General features: G+C 51.7%; 1 protein-coding gene across 9 annotated transcripts in view; it reads left to right on the top strand.

Annotated features, from left to right (window-relative positions):
* The first annotated feature begins 746 nt into the window (after positions 1-746).
* LOC100612345 (uncharacterized) overlaps positions 747-18409 on the top strand; it is an 84620-nt gene continuing 66957 nt past the window's right edge. For 2 of the 9 annotated variants that reach the window (XR_008536619.2, XR_008536620.2), the window contains exons 1-2: positions 1413-6853; positions 7244-7470. Coding sequence is in view for 7 of the 9 variants with exons in the window: in XM_054656533.2 (XP_054512508.1) it covers positions 5926-6853; positions 7244-7470 (1155 nt within the window). In the remaining 2 variants the exon portion in view is untranslated. Of the gene's footprint in view, positions 1366-1409; positions 6854-7243; positions 7471-18409 lie in introns of those variants that run through there. The other 7 variants (XM_024344996.3, XM_063816151.1, XM_054656533.2 and 4 more) reach the window with 7 other exon arrangements.

An 18409-nucleotide genomic window follows, 5' to 3' on the forward strand; every position in this document is an offset into this window, starting at 1 on the left:
CTGGGTTCAGCTCATCACACAACCAAGGAAGGAGCTCCACACTGACACTAAGGGTTCATCCTGGGCTCATTCATCAGGGCAGGCCTCCAAAATATTTCTCCACGACTCCTCCCTTTGCCCACCTGCATTGTCTCTGTGCCTCAGCCCCGGCTGGGGCCTGCAAAGATCCCCTATCTCCTCTGCCCCTGCACGGCTGGGTCCCAGGCAATCTCTCCGCCCACCACACCTCTCTCACCTTGCCCACCACGCTCCAGCCCCACAGTCCTCTTTCTGCTTCTTTCCCAGCCTCTGGGCTTTTGCACACGCTGTTCCCTCTGCCTGAACACCCTCCACTGGGCTGAGAACAACTCTCTGAGGCCTCTCTCAGCTGTTGTTTCCTTTGGAACAGCCGCTGCTGCTGTCCCTCTCCCAGCTCCAAGACCTGCTGAGCCTCCTGTCTTTTTCAGTTCCCATGCCCCCAGCACTTCTCCTTGGCCTCCTTTGGCCCAATTGATAATGTCCATTCTCAATGCCTTCTCAGCCAGCGCTGAGCCCCACTGGGTGAAGGCAATGCCTGTCATGTTCACCACAATATCCCCTCCCCCATCACCACGACTGGTCCACAGTGATGCTCAAAAAAGATCTGTTGGTAGGCCATGCGAAGGTGCATTCATGTCATCCTGCATGCGGAATTCTCCACGAGTTTTGAGCAGCCTCGGTTTTCCCACCACCTCCAAATCATGGAAGACACAGGGTAAGAGCAAAGACAAGGTGGCTGTGGCTGATGTCCACCCTCTCGGGGCGTCCCTTCTCTTCTGTCCTTCTTGAGCAGGGAGACCATCGTGGTGCAATCCGGCTGCGGCGGGGAGGACGTGCAGGGCCTGGCCAGAGCGGGCCTGGCCACGGGCAAGGGACAGCGACCTCCTGGGTCAGCACAGGTGAGAGCAGCACAGGCCCGGGCCCGGCGTGGCGGAGGTGCGCGTGAGCGGCCAGCAGAGGGCGCCAGAGAGCCATGAGCGGCCCACAGAAGAGCCCGCGCCGGCCCCGGTGCCCAGCTCCGCGCCGCGCGGACCCACCGAGCCCGCGCTCAGACGCCCCAGCTCCGCCGAGAGGCCTCTTGCGCCGGGTCCTTCTTCTTCCCCAAGTGCAGGCAGAGCCCCCGGAGTCATGGCCAGCCCTTCCGGCAGCTCCGAAGCCACTGGCAAGTCCCGAGGCAGGGATGGCCTGCCCAGGAGGGAGGAGGACGACGTCCCTCCCGAAGAGAAGAGGCTGCGGCTGTTGCTGGAGGGGGGAAGCGCACAGCCCCAGGACTGCGAGGACGGGGAGGACGCGCCGCGGCCGGGCAGGGAGGAGACCGGCACCCAGACAGGTGGCGACGGCAGAGGAGTAAGTGACGCGGGCGCTGGGGTCTGGGGGTGCCGGGGGTGCGGGGGTGCTGGCGACGCGGGTTAGGGGCGGCGGGAGGCTCCGTGGCCTGCCCCGGGTTGAAGTTGGGAGGGCGCCCTTCATTCTGAACCCATTTAGGCAGCACGGGCAGCCCTCCTCGCCGTGGGCGGCATCAGAGTCCCCCCTGCCCAGTCTTGGGGTTGCTCCCGGATGTTGTCTGGGAGGCTTGCTCATGGTGACATCCTCATCTCCCCGTGCACGTTACTGCATTCAGAGCTTGGGTCACCTGGACACTGAACTCAGATGAATTTTCTCTCAGATCCCGGGAGAAGGAGGACAGTTCTCAGGAAGGTTTTCCTGGGCCGATCACGGAAAGGATGAGAAGGGAGAGGTCCTGGTCGGGGACACAATTACGGTGGCAGTGTAACACCAGGAAACTGTATTGCGTGAAGTCCCTCTCACTCCCTCTACCTCCCTGTTTTAGGTGGACTCCGCAAAGACCAGGATACCAGAATGCAGTGGAGTGACCAAAGGTAGTGGGACCTTGGGAATGCGAGTCTGGAGCCAGGCGGCTGGGGTTTGCATCCTGGTTCTGCCCCTACTTAGCTGGCTGACATGGCACAAGCCACTTACCCTCTCTGAGCCTTATTGTCTTCAGTGGCAAAAGGATCTGTCAACAGGCCCCATTGTCTGGGGTTCTTACTGCTGAGATTAAGGGAAGCTCGTCCATAGAAGCACTTAGCATTGTGCCTGGCACATAGTGTATGGTGGATAAATGGGACTTAGGACTAAAACTCGTGCCTTGGTGTGATTTTACAGTGATGTTTTGTTCTGGGGTGCATCACAAGAGACAAGGTTCTTGGCTGGGCATGGTGGCTCAAGCCAATAATCCCAGCACTTTGAGAGGCCGAATGGGGAGGATCGCTTGAGCCCAGGAGTTTAAGACCAGCTGGGCAACATGGTGAAGCCTCATATCTACCAAAAAAAAAAAAAAAAAAAAAAAAAAAAAAGCCAGGTATGGTGGTGTGTGCCTGTAGTCCCAAGTACTTGGGAGGCTGAGGTGGGAGGATTGCTAGAGCCTGGAAGGTCGGGCTGCAGTGAGCTGTGATCATGCCACTGCACTCCAGCCTGGGTGATAAAGTGAGACTCTGTTTCACAGAAAAGAGAGAGAGAGAGACAGACAAACCCACAAGAGTCTTAAACCAGAATCTTCATGTTAAAATGCCTTCTGGAGGCTAAAAGGATGATATGTTGATAATGAAATATTTAAAAGGCAGAAACCCTACTGAATTGTTTGGTCCACAGAGGGAAATGGGAATCGCATGACCTGAAGGATGATGGAGGAACTGAACAGAAACCATCCTTGTTTCCTGAATCTGAACATGGCACCCTCTTTTCACAGTGTCTGTATCAGCTCAGTCCGGCGACCCCTCGAAAAGAGGGAATCTTGGTTTTCAAACTTAAAATTTGGCCCAAAGCCCACTGCTGCCCACAATGCCTGCCAGACACATTCCTCTTCCTTTTTAGTTTCTATGGGAATACTCTCTTTGAAGAACCCATGAAGCAGTGTCAGGCTGGTGTGAGGATCAGCAGTGATTTCTTTGAGGAGGAGAGCCCGTTTCTTCACTCACAGGCCATGTCTGAGTGGATCAAGAAGAACAGAGTGCCCTTTTATGAGATTTTCTCTGCGTAGACCACTAGCTTGGTAAAAATGTCAAAACCATCCTCGTTCTTTAATAGCAGATTATTTTGGACTTTTCTCTGTAAGAAGCAGCATGGGCATTCAGATGCTTTTAAGGATAAAATGTTCTTTCTCATCACCAGGCCTGGTGCTCTGGATGGCTGAGATTTTAATGTGACTTGATGTCCCTTGGAGTGGCTCCCAGGCTGTGCTCTTGTGGTTGGGTGGCAAGTGGTTGCTTTATTCAGTGCTGGCTAGAGGAGGTTTTAGCAGATAAATCGGGACCCCAGGAGCCCCTGAGTGCCAAGTTCTGCTGCAGGGCATGTGTTTATGGTGGGGAGGTGAGGCTGTGGAGGGTGGGGGGCATTGATTTCCTGCCAATATCAGAAGTTTCACAGGCTTCTTGTGTATCCAGAAACACCCACCCCATTGAGAAGACCTAGAAAACTTGGCCCTCCCCTAGCCTTTATTGACCACTTGTGAATGATCCCAGGGTGTGCCTGACCCACAGCTCCTCCTGGAGGGAGAGAAAAGTCTCTCCTAGGTATTTGGTTATCAACCTCAACCACTTGCTGAGCCTTCCCCAAGACCAGGCATCTTGGCAGAGATTTCTGGGTTTTCAGGCAGAACTGAGCATTCGAGTGTAATAACTCACTGGAGTCCCTGAAATCCCTGATGGACGCACCAGGTAAAAGCATCCAGGGTTGAAACCAGATCAGGAAGGTTATTGTCAGCCTGGGGCTCCTGTAGAGGTGCATCCACGTTACAGGGATTTTCCTTCTTGCTGAGGAGAAACCTGGGTTTCCCAGCTTTGGCACAGTCACAATACTTGGGGTGAGGCCATTCGTGGTGGTGGGGGGGCCGTCCTGTGTATTGTAGGATGGTTAGCAGCATCTGTGGTCTCCATCCTCTAGGTGCCATTCTACCCTCCCAGCTATGGCTACCCCAGATGTCTCCAGATGGTTTCAAATGCTGTGGGGCAAGGGAGTGGTATGTGAGCAAAACCACCCCAGTTGAGAGCCATTGGTCTACACTTGTGGAAATGTTTTCAGGGTGAGAGTGTCAAGCTTGGGTTCCTGCTCTACCCTTTATGAGTAATGCGGTCTTGGAAAATTAATAGTACTCCAGGGGCCTCAGTTTTCTCATCTATAAAATGGAGATAAATGAGATACACTTTGATAGGAAGTTTATATGGGATTTACCGGGATAATAAGACAGTACATGGAAAATACTGGGCATAGCATTTATTTATTTTAATTTTTTTTAAGACAGAGTCTTACTCTGTTGCCCAGGCTGGAGTGCAGTGGCATGATCTCCGCTCACTGCAACCTCCACCTCCCGGGCTCAAATGATTCTCCAGCCTCAGGCTCCCGAGTAACTGGGACTACAGGCGTGCGCCATCATGCCCATCTAGTTTTCAATTTTTAGGAGAGACGGGACTTCACCATGTTGGGCAGGATAGTCCGATCTCTTGACCTCGTGATCTGCCCGCCTCGGCCTTCCCAAGTGCTGGGATTACAGGCGTGAGCCACCATGCCTGGTCAAACATAAACTTACTTTCTTACCTCTTCTGCTGAACTCCATTTGCTTCTTTTCCCAAATGTCTTTATCCAGAAGAGCTTTTAGCAACAAAGTTACCCAATGCCCTTCCCTAGTCTCTCTTTGCAACTGGCTCTCAGCAGGGGGTGGGAGGAAATCTTTGACAGAACCAATTTACGTGACAGTTTGGAGGACTCTGGCTAGCCCCAGAAGGTGTTTGAATTTTTAAATTGGTTACTAGTGTCAGAATGTTTCATGAGTAAGAGCCCAGCCTCTATGTTGGATGCCCTGAATTTAAATCAAAACATGGCCATTTTGTATATAACCAGAGGATGGATTTGGGGACCCAATGGATCTACCATGACATGAACTTGCACCAACATTCACCCGACCTCCAAAATGCCTATTCTGACTGGTAGGCCCTAGTCTCAGCCTAGTGCCAGTTCAGAGCCTGTGTCCAGTGATCCTGCACAGGTCTCATTAGTTCCTTTTCTCCTCTTCAGTCATCCTGGTAAAAGGCTGTGTATTCCCTTGGGGGCAGGCTGGGAGACAGATTGACAGTATAAATGTTTGGCAGTGGAGCAGAGTCCATTCTGGAGGGAACCTGGCTTCCCATTCAGACAAGGGACTCCGGGTCTGTGAACTGGCTTCTGTCTTGGAATTGACGGGGGACTGTGACTCTGTTTTTATGATTGAGATTAGACTTCTGCTCACCTGACCTAGAACTCTTCTGCAAACACAGACCCAGTAAAAATGTGGCAGGCTTCTTATCTATTTCACTTCTAGGAATGCCATGATCAGCTGACACCAGAGGTCTCTGCGAGTCAGGCTATTCTGGTTGCAGCTTTGACTCTGCTGTCTTTTATGGCAACTGCATCCACCTTGCCTTTGGGGATTGAGTGCTCTGATCACTTGGCCCCAGCCCCTGTAGTGTGCCTATGTCACTTACCCTCTTTATACCTCAGTTTCCTCCTCCATAAAATGGGCATCCTCATTGCACCCACCCCCTGGGCTGCTGTGAAGTATAGATAGATTAGCATATGCAAAGTAATAGAAGAGGGTCTCAAAGCCCATGTGTCGTTATCAGAATTAGTTTGTGACAGGGGAGAGCTGGAGGAGACAGGAAGGTGCTGAGCAGACCCACGTGCTCTCCTACCAGTGTTTCCTGAGCACCTATTATGTGCTGCCCACTGTGAGAGCTGTTAGGGTTGAAATAGGGAGCACAGCAGGGTAGGGGCTGTCATCAGGAGCTTAGTGGGGAGACAATTGTGCAACATGGTTCCAGAGCTTGGGGTGGGGAAGCTCAGGGAGCACAGGGGCCTAGGATCCTGAACAGAATCATGGAAAGAACACAGCCTCCCCAGCCTCTCCTGCCTCCTCTTCCTCCCTGGCCTCCTCTGCTTCCCTGGCCTCTCCTGCCTTCCTGGCTTCCCCTTCCGCCCCGGCCTCCCCAGTCTTCCCTGTCTCTCCTGCTTTTGAGGTGGGCCAGGAGCTGCTGGTGCTCACTTAGCCTGTCTTGGACTCTGGGTGTAGCACTTCGATGTACAGAAAATACCCCTGGATTCAGCTCATCACACAGCCAAGGAAGGAGCTCCACACTGACACTAAGGGTTCATCCTGGGCTCATTCATCAGGACATGCCTCCAAAATATTTCTCCATGTCTCCTCCCTTTGCCCACCTGCGTTGTATCTGTGCCTCAGCCGCAGCTGGGGGCCTGCAAAGATCCCCTATCTCCTCTGCCCCTGCACGGCTGGGTCCCAGGCAATCTGTCCGCCCACCACGCTCCAGCCCCACAGTCCTCTTTCTGCTTTTTTCCCAGCCTCTGTGCTTTTGCACACGCTGTTCCCTCTGCCTGAACACCCTCCACTGGGCTGAGAACAACTCTCTGAGGCCTCTCTCAGCTGTTGCTTCCTTTGGAACAGCCGCTGCTGCTGTCCCTCTCCCAGCTCCAAGACCTGCTGAGCCTCCTGTCTTTTTCAGTTCCCATGCCCCCAGCACTTCTCCTTGGCCTCCTTTTGACCAATTGACAATGTCCATTCTCAATGCCTTCTCAGCCAGCGCTGAGCCCCACTGGGTGAAGGGAATGCCTGTCATGTTCACCACAATATCCCCTCCCCCATCACCACGACTGGTCCACAGTGATGCTCAGAAAAGATCTGTTGATAGGCCATGCGAAGGTGCATTCATGTCATCCTGCAGGCGGAATTCTCCACGAGTTTTGAGCAGCCTCGGTTTTCCCACCACCTCCAAACCATGGAAGACACAGGGTAAGAGCAAAGACAAGGTGGCTGTGGCCGATGTCCACCCTCTCGGGGCGTCCCTTCTCTTCTCTCCTCCTTGGGCCGGGAGACCGTCGGGGTGCAACCTTGTTGGGCCGGGGAGGAGGTGCAGGGCCTGGCCAGAGCGGACATGGACACTGGCAGGGGACCGCGACTGCTTTGTCCAGGGCAGGTGAGCGCAGCGCAGGCCAGGGCCGGGCGTGTCCGCGGTGTGCGCGAGGGGCCAGCAGAGGGTGCCAGAGAGCCACGAGCGGCCCGCGGAAGAGCCCGCTCCGGCCCCGATGCCCAGCTCCGCGCGGCGCGGACCCAACGAGCCCGCGCTCAGACGCCCCAGCTCCGCCGACAGGCCACTCGCGCCAGGTCCTTCCTCTTCCCCAGGTGCAGGCAGAGCCCCCGGAGCCATGGCCAGCCCTTCCGGCAGATCTGAAGCCACTGGCAAGCCCCGAGGCATGGATGGCGGAGGACGACGTCCCTCCCGAAGAGAAGAGGCTGCGGCTCTTGCTGGAGGGGGAAGCGCACAGCCCGAGGACTGCGAGGACGGGGAGGACACGCCGCGGCCAGGCAGGAAGGAGACCGGCCCCCAGACAGGTGGCGACGGCAGAGGAGTAAGCAACGCGGGCGCGGGGGTCCGGGGGTGCCGGGGTCGCAGGGTAGGGTCGGCGGGAGGCTCCGTGGCCGGCCCCGGGTTGAAGTTGGTAATTGAGCGGCAACTCCAGCGGGCGCGGAGTGACAGCTCGTGACGGCCTCCGAGACGCCAGCTGCCCCTTCTAGGCTGTGTGGCTTCGACTTCCTGATTCTCTGTCCAGGAGACGGGCTGGACTCTGCGGCTAGCCAAAAGGGGAGGGGGAGCCCTGCTTCCTGGGGGCCCCTAGCAGGGGAAGGGGCGGGGGTTGCGCTGAGCATCCTGTCTGGGGCATCTGTCTGGTACCCTGTCGGTGCCTCTCACCCGGCAAGGGGCCTGTGGTGGGGGTAGGGGGGAAGTCCCTGGCGCCAGGCTTGGCCAAGCCCTGCTCTGCTGGGCTGCGGGCTGGCGGCGCTCGCCCAGCTCCTCACCTGTTCCGCATCTTCCTGTTTTTCTTCCCTTTCTGGTTGGGCAGCGAGAGTTGAGAGGAGGCAGATGGCTTCCATCCCAGAAATCGCTCTCCTCTTTCCATCCCTACAGAGAGAGACAGAGAGGCAAAGTTCCTTGCATCCCCCGGGGCGCTGTCTCTGTGAGCTCCCGGTGTCCTGCACACGTGAGCCCCTGAGTCACCGGGCCTGTGTGTGTGTGGGATGGGGCTCCGTGGCCAGCCTTGCCTCCTGGGGTTCACTTTCTGCTTTCCTACGCCAACTCTTCCTGTGTGGTTTTGCTGGCCTTCCACTGAGGCGACACTTGGGTTTGGAGGGCAGATGAGGGCCCACTGGAGAGCTGTACCCCTCAGTGAGGGCTGCCACCTTGATGGTTTTTGATGGATAATGGGGTTGACCTCTTTGTTCCTTCCACATGTTTTTATGTTTGACCATTTGCTCAGCTGAGCCTGTCTTAATAATTGGATTCGTGGTTAATGAGCCCCACATAGGCGAGAGGGCGGCCTGCATTCTGAACCCATTTAGGCAGCACGGGCGGCCCTCCTCGCCGTGGGCGGCATCAGAGCCCCCCCTGCCCAGTCTTGGGGTTGCTCCCGGATGTTGTCTGGGAGGCTTGCTCATGGTGACATCCTCATCTCCCCGTGCACGTTACCGCATTCAGAGCTTGGGTCACCTGGACACTGAACTCAGGCGAATTTTCTCTGAGATCCCAGGAGAAGGAGGACAGTTCTTTGGAAGGTTTTCCGGGGCCGATGACAGAAAGGATGAGAAAGGAGAGGTCCTGGTCGGGGACACAATTACGGTGGCAGTGTAACGCCGGGAAACTTTATAGCATGAAGTCCCTTTCACTCCCTCTACCTCCTTCTTTTACGTGGACTCTGCCAAAGTCCAGGATACCAGAATACAGTGGAGTGACCAAAGGTAGTGGGACCTTGGGAATGCGAGTCTGGAGCCAGGCGGCTGGGGTTTGCATCCTGGTTCTGCCCCTCCTTAGCTGGCTGACATGGCACAAGCCACTTACCCTCTCTGAGCCTTACTGTCTTCAGTGGCAAATGGATCCGTCAACAGGCCCCATTGCCTGGGGTTGTTACTGCTGAGATTAAGGGATTCTTGTCCATAGAAGCACTTAGCGTTGTGACTGGCACATAGTGTATGGTGGATAAATGGGACTTAGGACTAACACTCATGTCTTGGTGTGTTTTTGCAGTGATGTTTTGTTCTGGGGTGCATCACAAGAGACAAGGTTCTTGGCCGGGCATGGTGGCTCAAGCCAATAATCCCAGCACTTTGAGAGGCCGAATGGGGAGGATCGCTTGAGCCCAGGAGTTTAAGACCAGCTAGGCAACATGGTGAAGCCTCATATCTACCAAAAAAAAAAAAAAAAAAAAAAAAGCCAGTTATGGTGGTGTGTGCCTGTAGTCCCAAGTACTTGGAAGGCTGAGGTGGGAGGATTGCTAGAGCCTGGAAGGTCGGGCTGCAGTGAGCTGTGGTCATGCCACTGCACTCCAACCTAGGTGACAAAGTGAGACCGTTTCAAGGAAAAGAGAGAGAGAGAGACCCACAAGAGTCTTAAACCAGAATCTTCATGTTAAAATGCTTTCTGGAGGCTAAAAGGATGATATGTTGATAATGAAATATTTAAAAGGCAGACACCCTACTGAATTTTTTGGTCCACAAAGGGAAATGGGAATCGCATGACCTGAAGGATGATGGAGGAACTGAACAGAAACGATGCTTGTTTCCTGAATCTGAATATGGCACCCTCTTTTCACGGTGCCTCTATCTGCTCAGTCCGGCGGCCCCTCGAAAAGAGGGAATCTTGGTTTTCAAACTTAAAATTTGGCCCAAAGCCCACTGCTGCCCACAATGCCCGCCAGACCCATTCCTCTTCCCTTTTAGTTTCTATGGGAATACTCCCTTTGAAGAACTCATGAAGCAGTGTCAGGCTGGTGTGAGAATCAGCAGTGATTTCTTTGAGGAGGAGAGCCCGTTTCTTCACTCACAGGCCATGTCTGAGTGGATCAAGAAGAACAGAGCGCCCTTTTATGAGATTTTGTCTGCGTAGACCATTAGCTTGGTAAAAATGTCAAAACCATCCTCGTTCTTTAATAGCAGAGTATTTTGGACTTTTCTCTGCAAGAAGCAGCATGGGCATTCAGATGCTTTTAAGGATAAAATGTTCTTTCTCATCACCAGGCCTGGTGCTCTGGATCCCTGAGGTTTTAATGTGATTGGATGTCCCTTGGAGTGGCTCCCAGGCTGTGATCTCGTGGTTGGGTGGCAAGGGGTTGCTTTATTCGGTGGTGGCTAGAGGATGTTTTAGCAGGTAAAAAGGGAACCCCAGGAGCCCGTGAGTGCCAAGTCCTGCTGCAGGGCATGTGTTTATGGTGGGGAGGCGTGGTAGTCGAGGGTGGGGGGCATTGATTTCCTCCCAATATCAGAAGTTTCACAGGCTTCTTGTGTATCCACAAACACCCACCCCATTGAGAAGGCCTAGAAAACCTGGCCCTCCCCAAGCCTTTATTGATGGCTTGTGAATGATCCCAGGGTGTGTCTGACCCATAGCTCCTGCTGGGGGGGAGAAAAAAGTCTCTCCTGGGTATTTGGTTGTAAACCTCAACCACTTGCTGAGCCTTCCCCAAGACCACGCACCTCGGCAGAGATTTCTGGGTTGTCAGGCAGAACCGAGCATTCCAGGGTAATAACTCACTGGAGTCCCTGAAATCCCTGATGGACGCACCAGGTAAAAGCATCCAGGGTTGAAACCAGATCAGGAAGGTTATTGTCAGCCTGGGGCTCCTGTAGAGGTGCATCCACATTGCAGGGATTTTCCTTCTTGCTGAGGAGAAACCTGGGTTTCTCAGCTTTGGCACAGTCACAACACTTGGGGTGAGGCCATTCGTGGTGGTGGTGGGGGGGCCGTCCTGTGTATTGTAGGATGGTTAGCAGCATCTGTGGTCTCCATCCTCTAGGTGCCATTCTACCCTCCCAGCTATGGCTACCCCAGATGTCTCCAGATGGTTTCAAATGCTGTGGGGCAAGGGAGTGGTATGTGAGCAAAACCACCCCAGTTGAGAGCCATTGGTCTACACTTGTGGAAATGTTTGAGGGTGAGAGTGTCGAGCTTGGGTTCCTGCTGTACCCTTTATGAGCAATGCGGTCTGGGAAAATTAATATTACTCCAGGGACTTCAGTTTTCTCATCTATAAAATGGAGATAAATGAGATACACTTTCATAGGAAGTTTATATGGGATTTACTGAGACAATAAGACTGTACATGGAAAATACTGGGCATAGCATTTATTTATTTTTATGTTTTTTAAGACAGAGTCTTACCTTGTTGCCCAGGCTGGAGTGCAGTGGCATGATCTCCACTCACTGCAACCTCCACCTCCTGGGCTCAAGTGATTCTCCTGCCTCAGCCTCCAGAGTAGCTGGGATTACAGTTGCCCACCACCACACCCAGCTAATTTTTGTATTTTTAGTAGAGATGGGTTTTCACCATGTTGGGCAGGCTGATCTCAAACTTCTGACTGAAGGTGATCCACCTGCCTCAGCCTCTCAAGGTGCTGAGATCACAGGTGTGAGCCACCACACTGGGCTGGGCATAGCATTGTAACACAGACAAAGCACAAAATACTTGGGCAATATCTTGTTACATTTGGCTTGTCTAGACTCCATCTTCCATCCCGTCATGCACTGGTGTGGTGCAGGCCAGAATATCACCCACCTAGACTGCAGAGTGGATTTGGGTGGCATCTTGGCTTTCTGCACAAGACTTGCCTGTTCCCCACCACATCCCCCTGGTTCTCAGGGTCCAGGATTCCGGGAGGCCGGGATGTGGGCAGACAGGTCAGGTGGCCCACCCAGTTCACTCCCACGCTGTGGACCTGCAGATCTAGCTTCCTGAGACAGGGTGTTTGGACCAACATCTGGGTTTCTGGATTTCCATGTGAGCACAGCTGGACTACACAGGCTGAAGCTCTCTCTGCGGAGATATAGATATTTCCCTGACAATGATCTTTCTAGCTGACATGAAGACATGGCCACCCGCTGGAACGTGGTGTGTCTGCAGTGGCGCTCTTGTAATTTGTGAGGCAGGCTCCTGAGGAATGCAGTGCATAAGTGGGAAATGGTAGGAAGTTCTCCTATCCCCCCCTGGCCGAAAGTGCTGCCCGCGTAGGTTGGTGGACGGTCCTTTGAGCAGGAAGAAGACACGGAGCACATTCCTGTTAGCTACGACAGAGAGGGGCAGGTTACACACTGGACATTTGAAGCCCCTGCAGTGAAGCAAGTCTTACTGTGCTGGGAGTACTTGTGGAGTGGGGGCTGTGTTGCCCTGGGCTTTAATTATTTCAGGAACATTTAACTGCAGGGCCAGCAGGCTGGATCTTGATATGTGTTTCTCAGTTGGAAAGATTTTGGACCATAGAGAAATGTCTTCTCAATTCTTTTAATTTCATTAAGGTGGTCATTTTTCTTCTTGTGGCCTCTGGAATGTGACACAGAACTCAAGGGACAGGAAGGAGATGAGTTGGAGGCTGGGGCAGGGGTCCCTGCCAGGGATGCTGGTGACTCACGTGACGGTGTTGATGTGTGGAGTCCGGTGCCTGGTTTGGGGAATGTTGGTGGGATATGTTCCAAAGGACTGACGGACCTATCAGGTACTGGAGATGAATGGTCAAGTCTGATCTCAGGGCTGACAGTGGAAGGAAGGACAGGAAGTTGGCATTGGACTCATTGGCTGAGGTTGCTGGGGACTCAGGGGGCAATGTGTGCCAGGACAGATGGGTCTGGGGCTAGGAAGGCAGGTTTGGGCTGGAGACCTGAGCTTGGGAGGCATCCCAGGTGGACAGTGGTTGAGGCTGTGGAAATGACCGCGATTGCCTGGGATGAGCTTGGAGACACACAAGATGGGGGTTTTGCTTTAAGCCTGGGGAGCCCACCTCCCAGGTTCAAGCGATTCTCCTGCCTCAGCCTCCCAAGTAGCTGGGAATGCAGGTGCGTGCCACCATGCCTGACTAACTTTTGTATTTTTAGTAGAGATGAGGTTTGGCCAGGCTGGTCTCAAACTCCTGACCTCAAGTGATCGGCCCACCTTGGCCTCCCAAAGTGCTGGATTACAGGCATGAGCCACCATGCCTGACCATTTTTAAATATTAATTTTTATGCAATATTTTCAAAACACATTTTACTGTACATTGGAAAAGTCAATCATGATTTGAAAACTTTATCAAAATCCAATCAAATATCAATTAACCATTTAATTGTGGATAAGTAAGGAGACTATTTTGACCAAAACATGTTAGAACAATTACCACTTATAGAAATAATCTGTGTTTTAATATTTTAGTTGAATTAAACAATCTTTTACATTCTGTCCAGGCGCAGTGGCTCACACCTGTAATCCCAGCACTTTGGGAGGCCGAGGCTGGAGGATCACCTAAGGTCAGGAGTTCGAGACCAGCCTGGTCAACATGGCAGAACTGTCTCTACTAAAAATACAGAAATTAGCCAGGTGTGATGGCACACACCTGTAATCCCAGCTACTTGGGAGGCTGAGGCAGGAGAATCGTTTGCACCTGGGAGACAGAGGTTGCAGTCAGCCGAGATTGCACCACTGTACTTCAGCCAGCCTGGGTGACAGAGCGAGACTCTGTTTCAAAAATAAATAAATAAATAAAAGAGAATTCTGAATTTTATTTTTAATAATTATTTTTGTAAAGAGAATGTCTTGTTTTTTGGAGTTGTTGAATTTATTGCATTGGCAAAAATTGTGTACAGAAGGGTATACAACATGATGTGATTGAAGTATGTATACATTATGAAATGGCTAAATCAAGCTAAATAACATATCACCTCCCAGACTTATTTTTTTTGTGGTGAGAACACTTAAAAAATCTACTCTCTTAGTGATTTCCAAGCGTATGATATGTTGTTATTAACTATAGGTAACATGTTGTCCCATGGACCTCCTGAACTTATTCTTCTTCTCTAAAAATGATTTTCTATGTCCTTTGGCATCTGCCCACTTCCCCACCCTGGCAACCATCATTCTACTCTGCTTCTGTGAATTCATCTTTTTTCTTTTCTTTTTCTTTCTTTCTTTCTTTTTTTTTTTTTTTTTTTTTTGAGAAAATCTCATTCTGTTGCCCAGGCTGTAGTGAAGGGGTATGATCTTGGCTCACTGCAGCCTTGACCTCCCAAGCTCCATCAATCCTCCCACCTCGGCCTCCTGAGTATCTGGGAGTACAGGCATGCACCACCACGCTCCACTAATTTTTGTAATTTTTTGTAGAGATGGGATCTTGCTATGTTATGCAGGCTGGTCTCGAACTCCTGGGCTCAAGCAATCTGCTGACCTCAGCCTCCCAAAGTGCTGGGATTATAGGCATGAGCCACCATGCCTGGCCGAGTTCAACTTTTTTCGATTTCACATATAAGTGAGATCATGTGGTATTTGTCGTTTTGTGCCTGGCTTATTTCACTTAACATAATATCCTCCAGGCTCATCCATGTTGTCTCAAATGGCAGGATTTCCTTTGTTTTGAAGCCTGAATAGTATTCCATTGTGTACATACACCACATTGTTGCTAGAAGTGTAATGGAGGCCAGTTGGGGGAGGAGGGGGAGAAGATTCACTCTAAGTCTAGATGCTCCAGCACCCACCCAGGATGTGTGCAAGGAAGTGCAGGATGCTCCTGGTCTTGCAAACTGTGGTTTGTGGGACTCCAAAGCCCCTATCCTTCCACAGCGCTTTCCGTCCTGTTATCACATTTCCTTGGAGGAGAACCCAGCCTTGGTGGAGAGCCCTGCTCTGGCTTTGTCCCTTGGCATGAGATGGCAAAGGATGGTGCTGCTGGGAGACCCTCACGTCTGCACACTGGGGGCTGCTTGCCTTCTCCATTCCTCCTTCAAGTATCTGAGTAGCTCCTGTGTGCCAGCTGCTGGTCTACAAGATGGATGGGTCCTTGGAGATCACGCTGTAGCAGAGGAGGCAGGCTGTAGCCCACACGCCACAACCAGCCCCCTGCCTGTTGACACATATAAAGTTTTATTGGAACACAGCCACACCCATTTCAGTGCATATTGTCTGTGGCTGCTTTCCTGCTACAATGGAGAGTTGAATAGTTGGGACAGAGACCTATGGTCTGCAAAGCTGAACTATTTACCATCTGGCCCTCGAGAGAAATGAAAAAATGCTGATCCTTGTACCCCGACAGTCTTAGGTTAAGAGGACTTTGTTGTACCACCCTGACGTCCCAGGCGGCCATGAGTCCAGCCATCCTTGAAATGTACACAGGTCTGGGCTAGGGTTGCAGCAGGTGAGTCCCAATTTTGCAGGTCTTTGGTATCAGGGGCACAACCCAGGATTTTGAGTGGGGTTTCCTCACCACTGTGGCTGGGCACTGGGCTAGTGTGCTTTCTGATTTTTGTACGGGGAAGAGAAAGGAGGGAGGAAATGGCAACCTGTTGCCCTGTTCTAACATTTTCCTAAGATGGGTCTTCAGGCAAGGGCTTGGGATCTCACCTTGCACAGCTTACAAAACCCAGTGAGGCCGGCTGTCTTGGCGCTGCCACTCTGAGGGATGGAGACCCTAAATGACTAGGAAGGGAGATAAAAGAATGGTTTCTGCAAGCTCAAGAAGTGGCGTTATTGAAATTAACATTTCCCCCAAGTTTTACAATGTCTAGGCATGCATATTTAAGTGTCTGCCTCAAAAGCTCTTGCTAATAACAAGATGGTGCATTTAATTTCCTTTTTTTGTTCTCTGAGCAACATGCAGCTTCCTGCACAGCCCTCCTTGCAGGCAACTACACTGAGGTGACAGTCCTCCTGACTGCCAGCACAGATCCCCAGGGCCTCTGAGGGCCCCGTATTCTGTGGGCAGCCTTTTCCCCTTCTATTTGGCCGCAGCTGGAAGGGGGCAGGTTACCCACAGCCCAGCACAGGGCTCCTGCCTTGGCTTCTCTAAGAAGTCTGGCACCCTCTGACCCTCTAGACCTCACCAGCTGAGGATCAGAGCCCCGCGGCAGAAGCCAGGGCCAGGGGGCATTGGGGGGTGGTTTGAGAGTGCAGCTCTGTAGGGGGGCAGGACGGGCCCAGGAAAAGCTGCTCAGTGGAGACTGCAAAGAGATGGCAGAGTTAGAACAAGAGGGCTGGGCATGGTGGCTCACACCTGTAATCCCAGCACTTTGGGAGGCCGAGGTAGGGGGATAACCTGAGGCCACGAGCTTGAGACTAGCCTGGCCAACATGGTGAAAACCTGTCTGTACTAAAAATACAATAATTAGCTGGACGTGGTGACACCTATAATCCCAGCTACTTGGGAAGCTGAGCCACGAGAATTGCTTGAACCCAGAAGATGGAGGTTGCAGTGGGCTGAGATTGTGCCACTGCACTCCAGCCTGGGCAGCAGAGCAAGATTCCGTCTCAAAAAAAAAAAAAAAAAAAAAAGTCAGGACAGGAGGAGGGAAGAGAAGGGAGCTGTGGGGCAGCAGCCAGGACCTTAAAGGCACAGAAGAGGAAGCTTGGATTTCCAATTCCAAAGGACATGAAGTCACACACCTTTATTTAACCTGCTCCAGGTGAGGCTGGGCTTTGTGTATTTTCCTTGTTTTCATTTTCCTTGTGTTCAGGCTGTTGTAGAAACAGGTACACGGGCCCAGTGTGGCGCCCTGTTCTAGTTGCCTTCAGGAAGCATGGGGTGCCCTGGTTTCCTTGGCTTCGTGTCCCCCTTTCCTCCTGCCACCCCTGACTCTGCACCCTACTTTGTCCCTCAGACCATCCTCCTGGAGGGGCCTCGCCAGGGCCTGTGTCCTTGCTAGTCTTTGGGGAGGAAGACTCTGGCTTGAAAGCCTGTCGGCTTAAGTTGCAAGGTGTAGGTGCCTGGGAGGGGATGGGCACGGCCCTCTTGACTGATCCATTCATGTTTTTCTTTTTTGACTCTGTTCTATGTTGTCCTGATGGAGGGGTAAGCCCCTGCCTTCTGCCTTTCCTGCCTTGGACTCTTGCAATTGGGCCAGATGAGAGGGTCCATGTGGTCTGAGAATTCAAGCAATGCAGGCCAGGCATGGTGGCTCACACCTGTAATCCCAGCACTTTTGGAGGCCAAGGCGGGCGGGCCAGGAATTCGAGACCAGCTTGGCCAACATAGTGAAACCGTCTCTACAAAAAATACAAAAGTTAGCTGGGCTTGGTGGTGCATGCCTGTAATCCTAGTTATTTGGGAGGCTGAGGCAAGAGAATCACTGGAACCCAGAAGAAGCAGGTTGCAGTGAGGAGCAGGTTGCAGTGAGGAGGAGGTTGCAGTGAGCCGAGATTGTGTCCTTGGACTCCAGCCTGGGTGATAGAGCGAGACTATGTCTCCAAAAAAAAAAAAAAAAAAAAAAATATATATATATATATATATATATATATATATATATATATATATGTGTGTATATATATGTGTATATACATATATATGTATATATATGTATATATACATATACGTGTGTGTATATATATGTATATATGCATATATATGTGTGTGTATATATATATATGTATATATACATATATATATATATAAAACAAAAAACAAAACTTCCTCTTGATTTGCTTTTCTTGATCTTGTGTCTCAGAGGTAACACCGGGAAGGGTTAGGGTATACCTCTCCACACCTTTTTCTTTGATTTCTTTTTGTTTTTTATTCTAAGTTCTGAGATACACGTGCAGAATGTGCAGGTTTGTTACACAGGTGTACCTGTGCCATGGTGGTTTACTGCACCTACTAACCCATCGTCTAGGTTTTAAGCCCCGCATGCATTAGGTATTTGTCCTAACGCTCTCCCTCCCCTTGTCCCCCACCCCCGACAGGCCCCGGTGTATGATGCTCCCCTCACTGTGTCCGTGTGTTCTCATTGTACAGCTCCTGCTTATAAGTGAGAACACGCAGAGTTTGGTTTTCTGTTCCCGTCCACACCTTTTTCCGCTGTGCACGCAAGCACATGTATTTGCACATAAGTGTTTATCGTAACCTTTTTAAAAAATGAAAATGGAATAATGCTATATTTATTCTTTGGAGAAGCCTGCTTTTCAGGCAGCATGTCTTTGACATTGTCTCACGTTGGAACCTGGGTACCACCTTCTTCTCCCAGCAGTTATTCTGACGTGTGGATGCACCATGCTTCGTTTAACCAGCCCTGCACTGATACGTCTTTGGGTGGTTTCTGCCTTTTCCCAGTCACAGATGGTGTTCTGATGAATTTCCTTGCACACATCACTTGGTGCTGTGTGCCTGCATTTCTGTGAGATGTTCCTGGAGGTGGGCTGTCTAGGTCAGAGGGGGATCTGTGCTTGATTTGCATCCTGTGCAAAATTCCATCCAGTCATCCAGCTCCCCAAGGGCTCACATGGTACTGTCCTCTGTAGACATCATCTTCTGCAGATGATGGCACGACCGCCCCTCTTTCTTTTACTCACACCAGTC

Source organism: Pan troglodytes, chromosome 7, assembly GCF_028858775.2.
Source record: "Pan troglodytes isolate AG18354 chromosome 7, NHGRI_mPanTro3-v2.0_pri, whole genome shotgun sequence".
Classification (NCBI taxonomy): Eukaryota; Metazoa; Chordata; class Mammalia; order Primates; family Hominidae; genus Pan; species Pan troglodytes.